The sequence below is a fragment of the Trichosurus vulpecula genome, chromosome 3, assembly GCF_011100635.1.
Source record: "Trichosurus vulpecula isolate mTriVul1 chromosome 3, mTriVul1.pri, whole genome shotgun sequence".
NCBI classification, from domain to species: Eukaryota; Metazoa; Chordata; class Mammalia; order Diprotodontia; family Phalangeridae; genus Trichosurus; species Trichosurus vulpecula.
In genome coordinates this window covers 59265130-59285495 of record NC_050575.1, presented here as the reverse complement: position 1 = coordinate 59285495, position 20366 = coordinate 59265130, and the positions used below count along the sequence as shown (strand labels likewise).

The 20366-nt window shown below is 37.6% G+C and overlaps 1 protein-coding gene across 2 annotated transcripts in view; it reads right to left on the bottom strand.

Moving 5' to 3' along the window:
- Positions 1 to 5833: 5833 nt before the first annotated feature.
- DCTN4 (dynactin subunit 4) overlaps positions 5834 to 20366 on the bottom strand; it is a 39399-nt gene continuing 24866 nt past the window's right edge. Inside the window, exons 5-14 of one of the 2 annotated variants that reach the window (XM_036750676.1) lie at positions 19931 to 20038; positions 18865 to 18885; positions 18388 to 18461; positions 18034 to 18146; positions 17612 to 17721; positions 14976 to 15049; positions 12355 to 12409; positions 11789 to 11896; positions 11045 to 11142; positions 5834 to 8456 (exon numbers count right to left, since the gene is read on the bottom strand). In XM_036750676.1, coding sequence (XP_036606571.1) covers positions 8243 to 8456; positions 11045 to 11142; positions 11789 to 11896; positions 12355 to 12409; positions 14976 to 15049; positions 17612 to 17721; positions 18034 to 18146; positions 18388 to 18461; positions 18865 to 18885; positions 19931 to 20038 — 975 coding nt within the window. In that variant the 3' untranslated portion in view covers positions 5834 to 8242. The remainder of the gene's footprint in view (positions 8457 to 11044; positions 11143 to 11788; positions 11897 to 12354; positions 12410 to 14975; positions 15050 to 17611; positions 17722 to 18033; positions 18147 to 18387; positions 18462 to 18864; positions 18886 to 19930; positions 20039 to 20366) is intronic. The other variant, XM_036750677.1, reaches the window with a different exon arrangement.

Genomic DNA, 20366 nt, shown 5'->3' with positions numbered 1-20366 from the left:
GAACTGTTTACATTCCTACATGGAAAGATGATATTTGTAACTCAAGAGACCTTTCTCAGTATTAGGGTACTTTTAGGGAATGTATATGTATATGTATACACCCATATGTGTATATATGTGTGTATGTGTATATGTGTGCATATATTTGTATGTATTTATACATATATGTGTGTACATATATGTATATATGTGCATATATGTAGGCAGAGGGCACAGGGTGAGCTGAATATGAAGGGGTTATACAAAAAAATAAAATTAAGTGTTGAGAGGAATGTACTGGGAGAAAGAGAAAGGGAGAGGTAGAATGTAGTAAATCATCTCATAAAAGAGGCAAGAAAGAGCTTTTACAATGGAGGGGAAGGAGGAGGAGGCAAGAGGGAATAAATGAGCCTTACTCTCATTGGATTTGGCTTAAGGAGGCAATAACATACACACTCAATTGGGTATGGAAATCTATCTTACCCTACAGCAAAGGGGGGGAGGGGATAAGAGAGGAGATATAATGGAAGGGACATCAGATTGGGGGAAGGGGCAATCAGAAGCAAACACTTTTGTGGAGGGACAGGTCAAAGGAAAGAATAGAATAGATGGAGGGTGGGACAGGATAGAGGGTAATATAGTTAGTCTTTCACAACATGACTGTTATGGAAGCGTTTTGTATGACTATGCATGTATAACTTATATCAAATTGCTTGTTTTCTCAATGAGGGTGGGTGGGGAAGGAGGGAGAGAATGTGGAACTCAAGGCTTTAAAAATGAATGTTGAAAATTGTTTTTACATGCAACTGGGAAATAAGATATACAGGCAATGGGGTGTAGAAATCTATCTTGCCCTACAGGAAAATAGAAGGGAAGGGGATAAGGAAAGGGGGTGGTGGGGTAATAAAAGGGAGGGCCCATTGGAGGAAGGGGTAGGTAATCAAAATGCATTCTGTCCTGGGGTGGGGGGGAGGGGGAGAGATGGGGAGAAAATTTGGAATTCAGAATCTTGTGAAAGTGAATGTTGAAAACTGAAAATAAGTTTATATTTAAAAAAACCGTTCAGTTTAACGTAACCAAAATTATCCATTTTGGAGTTCATAATGTTCTCTATCTCTTGTTTGGTCATAAATCCCTCCATTCTCCAAAAATCTGACAGATAAACTATTCCTTGCTCCCCTAATTTGTTTATAGTATTAGCCTTTATACCTAAATTGTGTACCCATTTGGACTTTATTTTGGTATATGGTGTCAGACATTGGTCTATGCCCAGTTTCTGCCATATTATTTTCCAGTTTTTCCAGCAGTTTTTGTCAAATAGTAAGTTCTTGTCCCAGAAGCTGGGGTCTTTGGGTTTATCAAACAGTAGATTGCTATAATCATTGACTACTATGCCTTGTGTACCTAAACTGTTCCACTGATCTACTCCTCTATTTCTTAGCCAGTACCAAGCAGTTTTGATGATTGCTGTTTGTAATACAATTTGAGATCTGGTATGGCTAGGCCACCTTCCCTAGCATTTCTTTTCATCAATTCCCTCGATATTTTGGACCATTTGTTCTTCCAGATGAATTCTGATATTTTTTCTAGCTCTATAAAATGATTTTTTGGTAGTTTGATATGTATGTATGGCACTGAATAAGTAAATTAATTTAGGTAGAATTGTCATTTTTATTATATTAACTCTACCTACCCATGAGCAACTGATGTCTTTTTGTGTTTCCTGGGGGTTACACTGAAGCTTGTGGCATGAGGGGTGCGGGAGGGGTGTTCTGGCGCTGGAGGTCTCCTCCTCCCCTAGGACTATGCTAGAGCCCTGGTAGGTTCAGCTGCTGGTGGATGCCTGTCTGCACTGGTGTCTGCCAATTCCCCTGGCTGTGTGAAAGTATGGCTGGGGTCCTGGTGTTGGTGCTTGCTGGCTCCACCACCCTGGGGCTCAGGATTTCCTGCTGTTCTGCTGAGGTGGGGCTTGCTGCTGGCTTTCTGGGATGCCTCCTGTCCTGTACTTGTCCCCTTCAGCCACACAACAAGAGGGACCTTTCCCATTAATCCCCCTATCCTCCCGAGCTAAAAGACCGCCATCTTTCTGCTGGCTCCACTATTCCAGGATTTTTCCTGGGGCAATATTCTCTGGGTTTTTCAAGGTCAACAAGAGGGATTGGGGAGAGCACTTATTGTTTACTCTGTCATCTTGGCTCCTGGAAGTTTAAATAGGTGACTTTCCAACATTTAGCCTGTTGGCTGATAGACCCAGGAATAGCTGCTGCCACTGCCACAGGCCCTGCGCAGGACTGCCCTTCTCTCTCACCCAGTTCCAACAAGACCCCCATCTTACGCTGAGAGGTCTAGGAATCACCACTGCTGCTGGTCATTCAGTCCACTGGGATCTGCTCTGTCCTTGCTATGATTGGGTCTATACTGGTGCAGCATGAGTGCTAGACTGTGCTCCTCTCCCTGCACCATGCAACAGATCCTTCCCGTTGACCTTCCAGGTTGTCTTGGGCTGGAAATCTGCCCCACTCCTGTCTCTTTATGGAGTTTGCTGCTCTAGAATTTGTTCAGATTCACTTTTTAGAGGTATCTGAAGGAATTTGTGGGAGAGCTCAGGTGAGTCCTTGCTTTCACTCCGCCATCATGGCTCCAGCAGGAATACCCTTTTCAACAACCCTGACATGTGGCCAACCTGCCCAGTTATAGGGAACTCACAATACTTGGAGGTAGCTCTTTCCATTTTTGGACAGTTCTAAATGGTGAGAATTAAAAAATAGCCTTCTTGCAATTTCCACCCACTGTCAGTTCCATCCTCTGGAGATAAGTGGAGTAAGTCTAATCCCTCTTCATTGTTTTTTTATTTCTGCTACAACAACTTTATTTAATAAATTTTTTCTTTTACAGACATGGGTACATGGAAAAGCTCTTTAGTTGGCAATATATGGGAATAAAAATATTAAATAATATTAGTATAACAGACCTCTAAACATTAACAACGCATTGGCAAACAAAGTGGACTTAACCCAAAATAAATCTCAAAGCTCTGCTAATTATTCTGTGCAAGAATATTTGCCTTCAGTTTCTTTACAGGTGAGAAGTGAGTAAATACTGTTATAAACCTTATATTGAGGATACATATTTTTTAAAATAGTCCATGAAAATCTTGTCTGAGTTTTTTTTAAATATTGATATACAAACTGGGATTCTTCATTCTGACGAAAGTTATTGGTTCTTCTCTCCAGCCCTTCCCAAATAATTTTGAAATGGGAAATAAGTATGAATGAAAAAAAAACCTATCTCCCAATCCTTTTGTTAGTTACAAGCAGGGAGAAAATAAAGAGAACAAAACAGAGAAAATACCATCAAGTAGAGAAAAACCACTTTCTTTGATTGAAACCAAAACTCGTGGCAGTGACACTGAGGCTCTCTGAGGGGCAAGGAGAGCAAGCGATTTGTGGCTGCCTAGGAGTTGTCTCCCTGGGGACAGTAAAGCCTTATGGAGGCACTGACTACTTCATGCTTAGTTTGAAGCCTTCACCGAGGGAGAAGGCCAAGGTGTCAGGAAAGGCAGGAGGCTTGTAACTGTACATGGGATACCTAACCACTTCTCTGGCAACATGGACATTGCTACCTGTCTCTCTTCTCTGGCTAATATCTCCATTGTAGCTAAATGACTTGAACCATCCCAGTGACCCTGGGACACAATGCCTCCTCTTCCAACTAAATGCTGTGACAAGGACAAAAGGGCAACAGGTTACTACTTACAGAATTTCAATCTGACATCTCTTCAGCTATATTTAAGCACTCCCTTCCCTGGCAACTTTCTTCTCTCTAGGGACTAATGATACTGGATGGTAATCCCTCTTCATTGTGACAACTAGGATCAAGGATAATTCTCTTTCTTAATATAGTCAATTAATATGTAGGCAATTCCTAGTACCCAAGTGGCCAAAATGGACTCTAGCCATTGACTCAATATTTCATTTTGAAAAATGCCATTGTAAAGTACCCACATACATGTTGGGCTATAAGCTACAAAAATCAATTAGCATTTAATATCTACTATGTACCAGATACCATACAAAGTGCTGGGGATACAAAGAAAGGCGACAAGATGGTCCTGGCTCACAATCTAATGAGGGAGACAACCATGGACAAATAAGATAGAGGACAAATTGGAAATAACCAACAAAGGGAAGGCACAAGCATTAAGGGGGAGTCAGAAAAGGAATCTTGCAGAAGGTGGGAATTTAGCTTAGACATGAAGGAAGCCAGGGATTCTAAGAGGTGGAAGTGAGGAGAGAGAGAGTTTCAGGCATAAGAGACAGTCAGTGAGAACGTCCAGAGTAGGGACATGGCATGTCTCATGTGAGGAACAGCAAGGAGGTCACTGCTTGCAGAGTAAATGGTGCCAGGTTATGGAGGGATTAAAAAACAGAGGATTTTACATTTGATCCTGCAAGCAAAAATGAGTCAATGAAATTGATTTAATTAGGTTGGGGGAGGGAGAGAATGGTCAGACTTGTACTTTAGGAAGATCAATTTGAGTGCAGATAGGAAGATCAAAGCTGAATGCAGGACATATAAACTATGAAAAACCAAAATATTATCTCGTGTAAAACTTTTGTTGTTCAGTCGCGTCCAACTTTCCATGACCCCATCTGGGGTTTTCTTGGCAAAGATATTGGAGTGGTTTGCCATTTGATTCAGCTCATTTTACGTTAAGAGGAAACAGAGGTAAATAGGGTTAAGTGACTTGCGTAGAGTCACACAGCTAGGAAATATGTGAGCTCGGATTTGAACTCAGGAAGATGAGTCTTCTTGCCTCCAGGCCCAGCACTCTATCCACTGTGCCACCTAGCTGCCCTATGTAAAACTAGTAATAGGAAATAATGTATGGATACACATCCAAGATACCTTAAAGATCTTAAGGTATTTTGGAACTCAACATATTAGTTCCTAATGTCATAAAACCTTATGCTTTCAAACTTATTTTCCCATTAAATTGTACTGGTGGAGGAAAATTACATAAGGGAAACTGACAAAAGAGTTAAAGATTAATTCTATGATTTTAAGTAAATATTACATATAACCAACGATTACAAGAAGCAAACATTTATTAAATGCTTACTATGTGCAAGGAACTGTGCTAGGCAATGAGGATACAAAGAAAAAGGAAAAACAGTCCCTGCCCTTAAGGGGCTTATGTTCTCTAGGGAGAAACAATGTATAAACAAATTAGTAAATACAAGATAATGTGAGGAGGGAGAGAGAGAACTAACAAGCAGGGGAACATCTTGAATAGAAGGTGGCACCTGAGCAGAGCTTTAAAAAGAAAGCTAAGGATTCCAAGAGGGGAAGGTAAGGAGTGCATTTCAGACTTGGGAAATAGTCACCCTATGTAACTCCACACAGATGGAGACAGTCAGAGGAAGAGCATGTAAGTTCATTTGGTTAAGAACATACCTTGTGAAAGGCAGGAGTGTGAAATATGTCTGGAAAAGGAGGCTGGAGCCAGTAGTACTTCAAATGTTAAGCTAAAGAATTTGTATTGAATCCTAGGGACAGCAAGGAACCATTAGTGACTCCTGAGCTGTAAAGTGACATGGCCAAACCTGTCTAGGTTTTGGTAACTCTGTGCAAGATGGATTGGAGAGGTAAGAATATGGAAATAGGGAAAAAAATTAGGTGGCTACTGCAAAAGTCCAGGCAAGAAGTGATAAAGGCTTGAACTAGGGTCTTGTTATGTGAGTGGAGAGAACATAGAGAAATGTTGTATAGGCAGAATAGACAAGTCTACGTGGCTGACTGGATATGAAAGGTGATGGAGAAGGAAAAGGTAAGGAAGAGAAGAGACATTAAAAGTTTTTTTGTCTACTTTATTTCTTTCACTACATTAAGTTAAGCAATAAGGCAACACAGTAACCTGTCATTAACAAAGATCAAGACAGAATGCCTCTTATTCCCCTACAGAAAATAAATGAGATACGTCCGCAAAAATATGCACAGGATTTTGCTGGAGTCGCTCCTAAAAGCATTTAATGGAAAATAAACTTTGGTGGGCTAAATAAACCACCATTCTGAGTTAAGAGCTTTTGGTTTCCAAAATAACAGCTAATAATAGTACCAGTAATACTCAATTTTCCTGCAGTGATAGACAGTGAATAAGTACTAAAGAATCTTTCGTGTAATCTAGGATAGAACCCCAAAGTCACTAGGTGTAGCAAGTGTTGAACCACTTCCACATACACACTTATACCAGTCTGCACTAAAAACTACTTCAAGGAAACATTATGCCAGTTAGCACTGTTATTTTGCAAGTTAATCTGGATTCTGAAAAGTTTTATGACCAAAGCATTTAAGTGTTCCGTTATATATGGGGGATGATAGTAGCAGTTGCTATTATCTCAACATAACATTTAAGAATAAATACCAGCTACATTTTATAAACTCATGCTTGTACAACTGTGTGTAATCTATGCAAATTTACAAACACATTAAGGTTTTTTACTTGTTACCCATTTCCTTCGCCAGCGAATATGGTGCAATGCCATCACAGCAGCCTTTCTGACAGTGGAATGAAGATTAGATAATTCTTAGACATAAAAACACAACCTCTTCCTGTTGTCTGCCAGTTACCCACACCCTCCTTTTTCAAGCTGCTAAACTGTGTTTATTGTCAGTATTTAATAACATACAGGTAAGAACATTTTCCTTTCCACTGTGGCATATTTGTTGCTCTATAGGAAAAACAGTCAAATACAACTGGTATATTCCGGATAATGCAACAAACAATGTTTTTCTAATGCTAAGTTTTTATTCATTTCATGGGACAACAGAGAAGTCAAAATGCCTACGGGCACTCAATTATCAAATTAGGAGGTGGCACCAAAACTGACCTTTAAAGGTGCACTCTGAAACAGATACCAATCTTTCAAGGAAAACACAAGCCCTGTCAGAATTTAGTAACACTAGAGGCATGAAGGGTGGGCTTTGTGGCATGTTTTACTAAAGGTCTCATTTTCAATTACAGCAACTCAACATAGCAATTTAGCTCTTAAAATGGAGTACAAATTGAGGAAGTGAACTGCTAGAGTTTCTGTGGGACCCTTTCAGCCACTTTATTTACCAAAAATCAAAATAACTACCTGACAAATTCTAGTGTAGATAAGCACCAGGAACCCAAGAAGGGGATGGATGGCAGTCTTTTTATGTTCATTTTTGGATCTAAGAGAATACAGTTACTAATTTTTCCCTTAAATTTCTTGAAAGAACATAAATTTAAGACATGCCTAAAAAACTAACCTTTAAAGTTTTAAGCATACTGATCTTATCTACTTAAATTTCCTTTGGGTTCTGGGAAGTTTCCAAATGCTGAAAGCATCTGAGGTTCTGAAATACTGAATTAAAGAAAAAGAGACTGGAAGGGAAAAAAAAAATCACTTCCCCCAGCAAAATTTTTGCAACACTTAATGAAATTTACCATCCTTGGACTTGTAATTGCCTGCTTTTAAAATACTTCTTTAACAGAACACATTCTATCATTTAATATCAGGATAATTTACCAGCAATATTGCAAATGTCAGGTGTTTCATTTCACACTGTGAACAGAACACGTTCCTAACAAAATGCAAGCAAGAGCTTCCTTAAGAATCAGGAATCACTCCATCACTGAGCAAGCTACCACAGACATGCCAGTTCAGAAGAATGTGGTAGAAGATGCTTAGGGAAGTGGAGAGATCTATTTAGACTGCTAAAAAAATTTCTAGTGGAATGCACAGAACAGCTGGTACATTAACAGTGTTCTATTTCTAAATAGTGGCCAAATAACAGCAGGCCCGTTTTTGGGTACTGCTTGCAGCTTCTTTTGTAAGATTCTGATCTGTATTCATAAGACTGGTTTGGAGAGAGAACAAGCAGCACTTTGGGGGCTGTGAAGCTAATACCACTTTAGCAAGAGGCAGTAACAGGCTTAGAATGGCCACCTTTCTCCGTGCTCAAACAGTGCTGCAGTTCAAAGTGCACAAGGGCTGTGAAGGAGTCAAACATTTATGTGGTAATATAGCAATGGAAGAAAGAACTGCAATTATTCAGCATTCCTTGTTCCTTGCCCATGTTTCCCACTCCCCGACAGAAATCAGTAGTGTGTGTATATAGCATAAGTGAGGCCTAATGAAGTTGTGGCGTCAGTGGTTTCAGTATTTCCAGACGTTCCATTGCAGTGTGAGAATCTCCATGCTGTCTTTTGAGGTTTGCTCATCATCAGGGTCCATCATGGGAGCAGTGGACCAAGACTGAGCTCCACATGCTGGGTGAGCCAGATGACTTCAGAGCCCTGGTCACCCTCCTCAATAGGGCGAATTGGAGCTGCCAGGTTTTTAAATTCATGCTTCATTTTAAAACACACGGTTACTTCGCCTTCCTCACGTTGTGGGGTGACTTTGATGAAAATGCCAACTTTGTTGGCTTTTCTGAAGGCTATGATGCTATTAGAGGAAGCAAGCAAAGTATTAAATTGCAAGTCAGTCAAAATTCCAGGAATCATGTTCAGTTTGATGGTACCAAATGGTTCCTAAATTATGAAAAATAAGTAATCGCTCCCCATTTATTATCCCAGGAAGCTATCCAGTTTTAAAGGACAGTAATGAAAAGTATTTAGCTACAACCCAGAACTGCTTTTAGTAAAATGCATTCTCCTAAAGTTTTCAGTAATTTTGTTTAACAGCTCATAGCTTTTAATCTAATTTCTAGACCAGGGATCAGTAAACTAGCACCCATAGGCCACAGCCTGTTTTTGTATGGCTTGTGCTTTAAGAATGATTTTTACATTCTTAATTAATTTGCTGATCTCTGTTCTAGATCATCATAAAAGGGCCACTTTTTTTCTACAGAGCTTAGAACTTTTTACATGTATGGACTAATGCCTAAAACATCATAGTATCTTTACAAGGCAAATATTAATAGTCAAATAATGGTATGTAAAATAAGAAAAATGTAAATTTCCAGATCTGCTTTCTCACAAGTCCATGTAGCATTTTTATATTTAAAACTGTTACTTGTAACAGTAAAAGGACACTGTAAACCTGTCATCAATATTATGCTTAAAGAATTCAGGTATTCTACTATAAGGCTACCAGTAAATGTGATATCAAATATTTACATACATTTATAATATTAATTTGTAGAGATCTGCATGTTACAATAAAAAAGGGTAAATTTAAGATCTATTAAATACAATGCCATGAAATCTCTAACTCCGATTCTATTACTTTTTGAACTTGTGGCAATTTAGAAAGAGATGTTACTACTTTAAAAATCCTCAATAACTGTAGTTGAGGGTTGTTATAGTCACTCCTATAAGGAATATTAATAAAATTACATGTAAGTGAAAACTTCCTAATAATTAGATTCAAAAATGTATCATGATTGATGTGCTGCCTCAGGAAGCAGCAGCTTCCTCGTGCTTAGGGATTTTTATTAAAAACAACTTACTGGTATGAAACCTACTTTTTTTTTGTACTCATAGAGCAAATTAACAGGATAGATAAGATTCCATTGGAAATATTTAATTTAAATGGTAGCAAACTATTTTCAAATACTTTTAAAATATCCATTTGTGTGCAACTAATGTATTAATAACTCCTGTTCACCCATTAAGTCAAGCAGGTCCACTGAGGGCCTTTTACAGTTGAGCATTATTAGTTTAGTTTGAATGTACTTGAAAATAATAAAATTGAGTTTATTATTCTGTAGTTCAGACCACATATTCTCTCCCTACTTGTTAGCATAAAATAAGATTTAAATTAATTAGTACAGTTTATAGCTTATATGTTAATATTTAGGGACATGTGTGTGTGTGTGTGTGTGTGTGTGTGTGTGTGTGTGAGAGAGAGAGAGAGAGAGATGAACAAATATGGCCTACTGGATGGAGCAGTATATAACAAATCTGCTTTGCATTTAGTAGCCAGCTCATAAGTTTATGAGTTAGACAAAATTTTCACCATTAAAGAAAAGCAAAAAAGAGAAGAGATAGTCACTATATTGCCATAGGGAAATGGCTTTTAACCTCAGGCTGATGGCCTAAACAGGTCTCTGGAGAAGCCTGAAGAGGGAACTGAGCAAATATGCCCTGAGTTCTTTCTGGTTATTATAATGAATTTGTTCTGGGGTAGAAGTCCTACTAGTTTTCCCCTAATCCCATCTATCTTCCTTTTCTAGAGAGCAAAGACCAGGGTGAATAGGTAGAGACTGAAGTCCGAGGAGCCTTGACTGGGAGGGAAGTCCCTCCTATTTCCTATATTAAGTATACTGTTCAAATACTATTGTGCCTTCCTCTCCTCCCAGTTGTGATAGTAAAATCTGAGCGTGCAAATGGAGAAAGTACACTGTATGCTTCATTAGTACACTCTAGAGCACGGGTGGGAACCTGCAGCTTCAAGGTCACATGTAGCCTCAAGGTCCTTAGGTCCTTGTAAGTCTAAGTTTTACAGAACAAATCCTTTTATGAAGGGGATTTGTTCTGTGAAGTTTGGACTCAGTCAAAGGGTCCCACTTGAGGACCTAGAGGGCCACATGTGGCCTTGAGCCTGCAGGATTGCACCAAATATACTAGGTATCTAAGCAACCTGCTGTCTGAGATTTGTTGAGACTTGGGGTAGGGAGCCAGTTTCTGGGTCTGTTCCCTAGACAGGAGAAAATTCTGTGGATATATTGTATAGAGGTACTGAAAAGGGGGATATTTGGTGGCTCTGGCCTAATAAATATCGTTTCATAAAGAATATGTTTTTAAAAAAAGGTTTAGGAGACACAGAACATTAATGTCATTTTCTTAACCAATGCCAGGGAGGATTTCCTTGGCTAAAAATACTGTTCTTTTCTCCTATGATTTTATCTGTTCTGCTGAAAAAGTTTAAGTGATACAAGTTCAGGTCAAAATCATCCTGTATATGGTTTTTACTGGTCAAGTACAAGGTTTCTGAGATTCAAGTCTACTGAATATGCTAAAGGGAGAAAAGCCCAAAGATTCCAATTGGACATTGTGAGTGGTAGCCCACGTCCTAGAAAACAAACTCACTCAGGGTCATCCTGAAAATCCTGAGGCTCTGCTAATTCATCATATTCTGCAGCTGCATCCTTGCCGGCTAGAACAAGTTCTTTGGGAGGAACAACCACCTGAAATGTAACATGAGGAAAATGACACTCCTTAAAACATCACTTTTCAAACTGTGTTGACCTATGTGTATAAAACTTGGAAAAATCGTAATTCCCCCAAATATACATATACTTTAAAAATTTAAATGATTAGATGCTTTACATGATTTAGAACCAAACCAAATCAAACTTGTTTGCCTAAACCCAGGAAGACAGGCAGAATCATAACCAACTTTCAATCCTCTGTTCTAGAGGAGGGAGGGTCTAAGACATCTAGGGTGAGTGAAATCCCCAAATCACACAGAAACTTGAATCATTTGTGTTTCCTCCCATATCAAATCTGTTAGTGGAACTATTAATAAGAACGAAGAAGTGACAATTTTGTCTATCATTTCCTCCATCTGACAGAAGCACCAAGATGCAGTGCCAAAAATCAAACAGTAAAAGGAAAATATGGCATAAAAATTACTAAATAATTGAAAGATAAATGAAGGTGGAGGCCTTCCCCTAATGTCAGATTATTGTCTAGTAGCAGCTTACACCCAGTGAGCAGCTTTTGGTTTAAAAAGTCAAGTGCCAAGTATATTACCACACATGAAAATGTAAAGCAGATTTCTACATGAAGGATATCCACATCAAGCTGGGTGTTTCTAAGCGATAGTTTTACCTTTGCAGTACTATTGATGTTATCAGGGTCTCCCTCTTCACATTCCAACAGCGTAACGTGCGTAAGGTTCTCCACTGGGTTTGTAAGAGTCAGCAGGACCTGACTTTCCTGAAGAACAATAAAACATCGATGATCAGAATATTCAGGCAAACATCCCATAGACTGCTAATACTGCGGCTGCTCTAAGGAACCAGACTCGAGTTCCAGATAATGTTGAATTCTTCATGGAGAGTCTGTCAGATACTCCAATAAATCACGCTTCTGTTTGTGCTAAGTGATAATCTGCTAAATCTCTTGAGTACCGTAGTCTACGTCACCATGGGTGCCACTGACACCTCTGTTACACATGTAACTAACTTTTTTACTGACCCTTCTTAGATGTTACTGTCAAGAAACATGGAAGAGATGATATCACAGCTGATCTCACTTCCTTTTCTGTTGCACCAACTTCCTGCTCTTCTCCATCAGCTTCCTCCCTCCCCTACACCCTTAATCCCCATCCAAAAAATCATCATCGAACAGTTTTCATTTTAACAGGCAAAATGCTCTCTAAAGGCACCACTCACCTTCATGTAGCGTAGGTTGGGGATTGACATGATTCTGACCTCTGGGATATAATTGCTATTAATAAATATGAAGAAAACAAATAACCATTAGTTCATCTAAACTCAATACAATTCTGATTCTAATGAAATTCTGAAGTAAACTCAACAATCTATTACTTAAAGCAAGGATTATTCTTAATTCTTAAATTCGAGTCAGTGAATTTGTTTTTCAATATTCTGATAACTACTTCAATAGTACTGGTTTCCTTTGTAATCCTATGTATTTTATTTTAAGCATTTAGAACCATTCTGAGAAAGGGTGGGATTGAACTCTGGTTTACTCAAATTATGTTCACATTTCACCAGATTTCAAAAGAGGTCCATGGTACCAGAAAGATGAAGAATCAGTCTTAAAAGATCTCATGAGGTGTTTAGTTAAAGCTGGAGCCAATTTTTTTTTTCTAGCTAGCACAGATAAATTAACAATTTTCTAGTTAAGACATGGAAAGACAAGATAATTTTAATGAATTAAAGTATCACTGAGAGGACATTTAAGATAAATGTAAAAAACTAGTATGTTCAAGGGCAAAACCCAGTCTCCATTAGAGAAAGTTGAAGAAAATGGACATTTTATAAGACAGCACACACAGAATAATAATAATAATGATAACTACGATTCACATTTATATAGTGCTTTAGGGTTTGCAAAAGACTTTACATACATTATCTCATTTGATCACCATGACAGATCTGTGAAATAGGTGGTGTAAGCAAGATGATCCCCATTTAACAAAGGAGAAAGAAACAAGGTCTCAGAGACTAAATATCTTTACGGGGTCATACAGGTAGTGTCAGAGCTGGGATTAAAACTCAGGTCTCTACTACCTCCAAGTCTAGCATTCTTCTTATTACACGATGCAAAAATGTGGTCAACCTCAATAATAATTACAGAAACAGCAAAAAAAATAACTTTCAGGCACTACTTCACAGCTACTACATTTGCAAAAATAATCAAAACTGACAAAACCCAATGTTGCTGGAATTGTGGTGAAATAGGTGTACTTATATATTGCTAGTAGAACTGCAAAGTGGCAGAATCTTTTTTGGAAGGCAAACTTGAGACACACAACAAAAAGGCACAAAAACAGTCATATCCTGTGACCCAACAATACTGTTATTTGGATTATATCCCAAGATTGTTATAAGGAAAAAAGAGATATGCTTAAAAAAACCAAGAAATGTGTATATGTTTGTGTGTATATATGTATGCATGCATGTGTGTGTGTGTATATATATATATATATATATATATATATATATATGTATATATGCATATCAGCATGACTTGTAATTTCAAGGAATTGAAAAAATGTAATTGTACCACTGAGTGAATGCTATATAAAAATCAATGGAATGAAATACTATAGTGACATTAAAAGTTATGAGGAACATAAAGAAATTGGAAAGATGTATATGAAGTAAATGAAGCAGAGAAAACAGAATTAGAAGAATAGCATAGACACTATCTAAAAATAAAAATGTATAAATAAATACAGAGATAAGTGGAAAGGGATAGAAAGAAACTAATAAGCTGTTATGGACATAATGTACAAAGAAGTTCATTTTAAAGTGCCAACAGCTGTAATTTTTGTTTAAAGTTTATAATTTTTAAAAATGTAGATGGTATGAGAAGCTGTTGTTGAAATACTATAAGGAGTTCTATTAGAGTTAATCATTTGATCACATAAAGAATACCATAGGGGCAGCCTGACCACATCATTTGAAACTGTTGTGTGTATCTAGTCTGCCCACCCCTGTTTCAAACACTTGTGCATTTACCCATATTGATCAGAGCAAGGGCAAGAATAAAGGGTCGCCATTGAGAGGCTTTGTATATTTAGATGGATGTTAAAACTGGAAAAAGGTTCTTCCTGGATTTCACTTTGTCCAGCACTTCTACAGCTCTCCTACATCCTACCAAGGATCCAGAATTAAATATTTACAACAATGTTTTTTGTCTGTAGACCTTTGATTTCATTGGTGTAGGAAACTATGGGTAAGGCAACTCCCTTCACCAACACAGATCAGCAACTATTCATCTCAGAGAGTTGCCTGTGGTACAATGAAGAGTGAAGAGAATTTCTCATGTGACAAAGCCAGTACACACCAGAGGTACGACTTGAACCCAGAACTTAAAATGGCTCTCCATCCACCACCTTTAGCAACATAACATTCTATATTCTTGAAAGTGTTTTCATATTTATGACCTTGTTTCAGCCTCAAAACAATTCTATAAAATAAACAGGGCAGATGTTATCTTCATTTTATAGTTACGGACAGTGGGGTCCAGATATGTTAAATGATTTGCCAAAAGACACAGAATATAAGAGACAGAATTAGATATAAATCTAGTCCTTCCTCTGGTAGTTTAGTATACTTTCTACCATGCTATGCTGAATCCTAAAAAATCATAGCATTCTCTTATTTTTGCAGCTGGCTTTTAGACTAGTTAGTTAAACCTAGAAATTATCCAGGGACACAAAAATAGGAAGATCATTAAAAAAAATATACAATCTCATGAACTTCCAACCATAAAGAAAAGACCATTTATACAGAAAATAACACACCACCAAAATACTCACACAGCAACAAGCTGGATTTTGAATTTGATGGATGTTGGATTGAACTCTGGTTTACTCAAATTATGTTCACATTTCTAAAAAAGAAAAAGCCAAATACTTAATGTATACCCCAGAAAAGTGAGCAATCCTTACTGATTAACAGGACTATTGTTTTCATCGAAAGCAGAATTTACTAGCTTTCAATAAAGTTAACAAATACAGTAAAGGTGATACATTTGAGATGAGGGTAAGTATGGTCTTATCTGAAAAATTTCCAAAATGAAAACGATAAGAGTATTAAAAACAAACCATTACTATGAATTAACACATATATGCACCGAGCATTATGTTTTTTAGTAATAAGTCACAAGGAATACTGGTTATCTGCTTTCTAGGAATATACATTCTAAAATGGATAACACTAACACAAAAAATACTTAAGATATGAAGAAAAACAAAGCAATAGAAACTAACAAGAAGGGAACTCAGGGATCATATAAAATGATGAAGAAATGGAAGCTCAGAGAGCTAAAATCATTTGGCCACTCTTACACTAAGCTATTGGCAAAGAAAGGATTAGAATCCAAGTCGCCTGAATTCTTGTTTATGCTCCAAAATAACAAAAGCTTTAATTTCCACATATTCAATTCAACGAACATTTATTAACATTCAGATCTTAGGGATACAAAGATAAAAATGATACAGAGCCTACTTTTAAGCAGTTTCCAATCTAATGAAAGGGGACAGTGGAGCCAACATACACACAAACAACTAAGGAAGAGTATGCTAAGTACAAAGCAAATTTGGGTCTAGGGAATGTATAATGAGAAATCTGCACACATATGTATACAGCCATCCATCTACTTATCCATCTATCTATCTATCAATTAAGACAGACTATTTTCAATTGGAGATAAGGTAGAGGAAGATATCAGAGAAGATTTCATAGAAGAGGTTGAACTTGAGGTGGGCCTTGAAGGAAGAGATTTCAATGGAGAGACATAAGAGACAGAGAATACATTCTAGGGATGGAGGATGACATGAGTAAAAGCAAAGAGATGGGAGGAGCAGGATAAGAATGGAGGATGGTAAGTCCAAGCTAGAATATGATCCAGTACATTAAGGGGAATAATGGGAGTCAATGTGAGAAATGGCTGAAGTTAGACTGTGAAGGATCTTGGAGGAGATGATCAGAAGTTTTTATTTTATTCCACAGGCAACAAGGAATCACTGAAGGTTTTTGGATAGAAAGGCAATGTTATCAGAGTATGGTATTAGGAAGACTTTTTGGACTAGTAGTCTGAGGGACAGATTGGAAAAGGGATAATCTGGAGGTAGGGAGACAAGTCTACAAGGCTACTACGATAGTCTGAGCAAGAAGAGATAAGATACTAAACTAGGTTGTACACAATTACAAACACACTGTATCTGTGATGACTAACTTTGATAGACTCGGCTCTTCTCAGCAATACATGCTTCTAAGACAACTCCAAAAGACTCATGATGGAAAAAGCTATCCACATCCACAGAAAGAATTACAGAGTCTGAATGCAGGTTGAAGCAAACTATTTGTGCTCTCTTTTTTTTTGTTTCTTCTTTCTTGTGGTTCATCTCCTTGATTATAATTCTTCTTTACAACTTGAAAAAAAAGATACTAAACTAGGGTCGTAGGAATGAAAAGGAGAGAACTGTTAAAAAAAGTGTGTGGTGAAAGTAAAATAGATAGGAACTAGCAACTGACTGGATGGGGTGGGAAGGGAAGGAGAGAAGAAAAGGAAAAAAACCAAGATGATGCCAAAGTTTTGAGTCTCAATCAGTGAGAACATGATGGCATCATCAAAAGAAATAAAGAAGTTAGACGATAAGGTAGTTTGGAGGTCTGGAGAACTAAGTTTGAGGTAACAGTGAGATGCTGAGTTGAGATATCGAGTAGGAAGCTGGAAATTCATAGCTGGAACTCTATCTAGGTCTTGGGAGGTTAAAGACGGAGATAAAAATTTGGGAGTCATCTGCAGGACTGAATGAAAATTATCAAAAGGAAATGCAGACAGTTACAACAAGAGAACAGATTTAGGAAAATACCTCCTTTTTAAGGGCAGAAGGGATCAAACAAAGGTGACATTAGGCATGATCAGAGACATGAGAGAAAAAGAGAGAAAACATCAATGGGGAAGGGGTGATCAAAATGTCAAGTGCTATCATCAGAGAGGACAGGAGGGACAGAAAAAGAGACCACTGAACTCAGCAATAAAAGTCACTGTGGACCCAGAAGAGGTGTTTCAATTAAATGATGGAGATAGAAGCTAGGCTGCCAGAGGCTGAGGAATGAGTAGCTCATAAAGCAGTAGAATTAGCAAGTGTAGCCTATCAAAAGAGTCAAAATGGCCTTAGCACACATTCTCCCTACTACCTAGAATTTCTTCACATCTCTGCCTTGTGATGTTTCCTTCAAAGTCTATCTCAACTGCTATTTCCTTTACAAAGCATAGTGCAATGCAAAAAAGATGCTTCATAAATATTTGTAGAATTGATTGCTTGTATCCAGGACATAACATGTGTGTTGCCTACGTATGTATTTCAGAATCACTCAAATCAGTCTTGGTTTGTTCTAGTTGCTCTGCTGCAAAGAAGGCAATTCTCCATGATGGCACACTTACTCGACAGCGCAAGGATCGTTTGATCAGCAGATGCTTGTGTCGAGGATAGAGCTGGGAAGCACAGATTGGCTGGAAGTCAGGCTGTAAGAGGCGCTGATGCAGGGTAGTCACTTGGGATTCAAAAGAGAAATTTAAATTTACTTTAAGCTGCTTAAGTACAACATTTAATCAGCAATTATAAAGTGATCATCACTGAAATAAAAGGGTCATCACTGGTTTCATTAAATATCTTTTTTAAGACTATCACTTAAATGTAGATCTGACTCAAAACAAAGATCCTTGTACTTTTTAAAAAGTCACATTGTTTTAATGTTTTGTGATCATTTTACCATTGAAAACCAATAATGCCATGTGGCAAACAGAACATGACTAATACAAGCTAAACTCAAAGTAAGTTAGAAACAGATAGCAAAGTCTAATACCCTCTGTTAGATTTACTGGTCTTGTATAGTAGTCCTCAGGAAGAGGTTCCACTTCTTCCACAGCTTGTGCTGGCTCAATCTTGATCTCTTTTTGGTCTTCTCCTTCCTTAAGGCTAAATGATGGAAAACGGCAGTTTACTGAGCTACCCAGTAACACATGGAATGAAAGCACCAAACCTTCCCTTTGATGAATACCTCAGTTCACCTTTTAAGGTTAATAACATTTACTGTTTCTAAGTATGTAATTTGTTTCTTTTTCCTTGTGACATTTCCTATTAAAATTTTTTCCTCTTCCCAGAATCTTCTGTATAATATCTGCCTTCCTCATCAATGCCATTTTAATATCAAACTTACGAAAGTCCTGCAAGGGTACTGATAGGAGCTCCAGCTCTTGGTCTCTGAAGCCTGGTTCCAAGACCATATTTGTCCTAGAGGAGAAAAAGTTTCATCAAGATATTTATATCAGTTTGTCCTATTTATCAAAAGAAAGAATTATTTCTGAGACAGCATGAGAAGCGCAGGAAACTAAGCAAAGGAAAGCAAACTTAAAAAGCTCACCTTGATGACATAAAACATAGCCTTTCCCCATAAAGCTATTTTTTTTAATTTAAAAAAGTACCATCTATAGGCACTGAAACTATTCTAGCATTGTAAAAGTGAATTTAATTCTAGCTATTCTATCAATCTAGGCACTTCTAAGACATGAGGGGTGGTAAGATTTTGAGACCCCTGAACTAGTAGTCAACTGGAACCCAAGTGATCTAGGGTCTTTTTCACGAGCTCTTTTTCAAGAGCTTTAGTACCAGCAAAAAACCATGAAAGAGCACTTACCACTACATGAATAGTGTGTTGCTGTGGAGAGCCCCCAAATAGCAGTAGGTCGCAACAGAGACAAAAAAATGCAGCAATAAGACAAAAGCAAACTCATAGAGTAGGCAGATCATATAGCAAAATTGGAAAAAGAGCAAGCGGATCAAATTTTTCTTTTTAGGTCTACTCTTGGTTTCACAAGTTACTTACTCATTCAGATCAATTCATTAAGATTATTTATTTAAAACTTTGGTAAGGAATCTAGAATTGTGGATCCTCAGCAAATTTTATTAGCTGATTGGTGCTATGGAAAATAGACCAGGATGCCATTCACTATTCCAATCAAGATATACTTAACTGGCTTATCCAGCTTCCCTAAATTTTCAGTGGGATGAACTACTTTCTAATTCTCATGTGAATTCATCATGTAAATTCTCACGTGATTTCCTTACATGCCTTTATTAAGATGGTAATATACTATAATCCTGGGAATATGTGCCCCCTGTTAAAAAACTTAACTTGCATTATAGCGATGACAGCACTAAATCCTATTTGACTCTCATTGCTCAAATGACATCTTATCTCACTAAATAAGCTGACAAAGAAAAAAAATGACCATAATTCACAATTCTTGAAAATTCTGCCTTTCTAAGCTGATTGTTCTGCCCATGACTCGACCCCCCCCTCCGCCACACACACACTGTGTAAAGACAGTGTTCCATGAATTGAGGGAAGATGGGAAGTTCCAAGGAGATTTTTAATGATATTAGAGCTGAGAAGTTATAGGTATCTGAGTGAAAACTGTGAACTAAAAGTTTTATGAATGAAGTTATTCATTTACTACCTGAGAAGGGAATGATGAATGGGGAGAATCATAAACCCTCCCTTCAAAAACTAAGATAATAAAAATTTCTAGAACTGGTGAAGTAGGAAAAGGAACAATCCGAAATGACTGGCTTTAAAATGAAGGACATGAAAACGCTTTTATTTGAAACCTCACAATATCCTATTTGGATACTCTACTTTATAAAATCTCTTCTTAGTCACTAGTTCTGATCACAAAGTTCTCTAGGTATCAAACGCTCACCGAAAATGCCAGGGGCATGTAGTTACGACGCCGGGCCAGCTTTTTACGATCTCGTTCCACTTTCTCCTTCTGGGCCAGCTGCTGGTAATACTCAACCAGTTTGTTCATCTGCAGGAAAACAAGGATCAGCCACTCAAACTTTCATAAATAAAACAACAGTCCTAACCCCAAATCCGTAATACACCACCCAATAACATTTTAAAGTTCCTAATGATTAAACAGTGCACTAGATACTATACTGTGCAGATTTATGCTCTTTTCCCACAAACAGCATTCCTTTTCATAAGTGAGCTTATTTTGGGGGGCTGAAATCCTAATTTTACCATAAGCAGAAATGGAAAATCAAGGTGCTAGTAAATTATATACTTCATATTATGCTAACTTTTTTATCTTTAGTTATCAACATACATACACGCATATTTCAAGGTACTGTGCT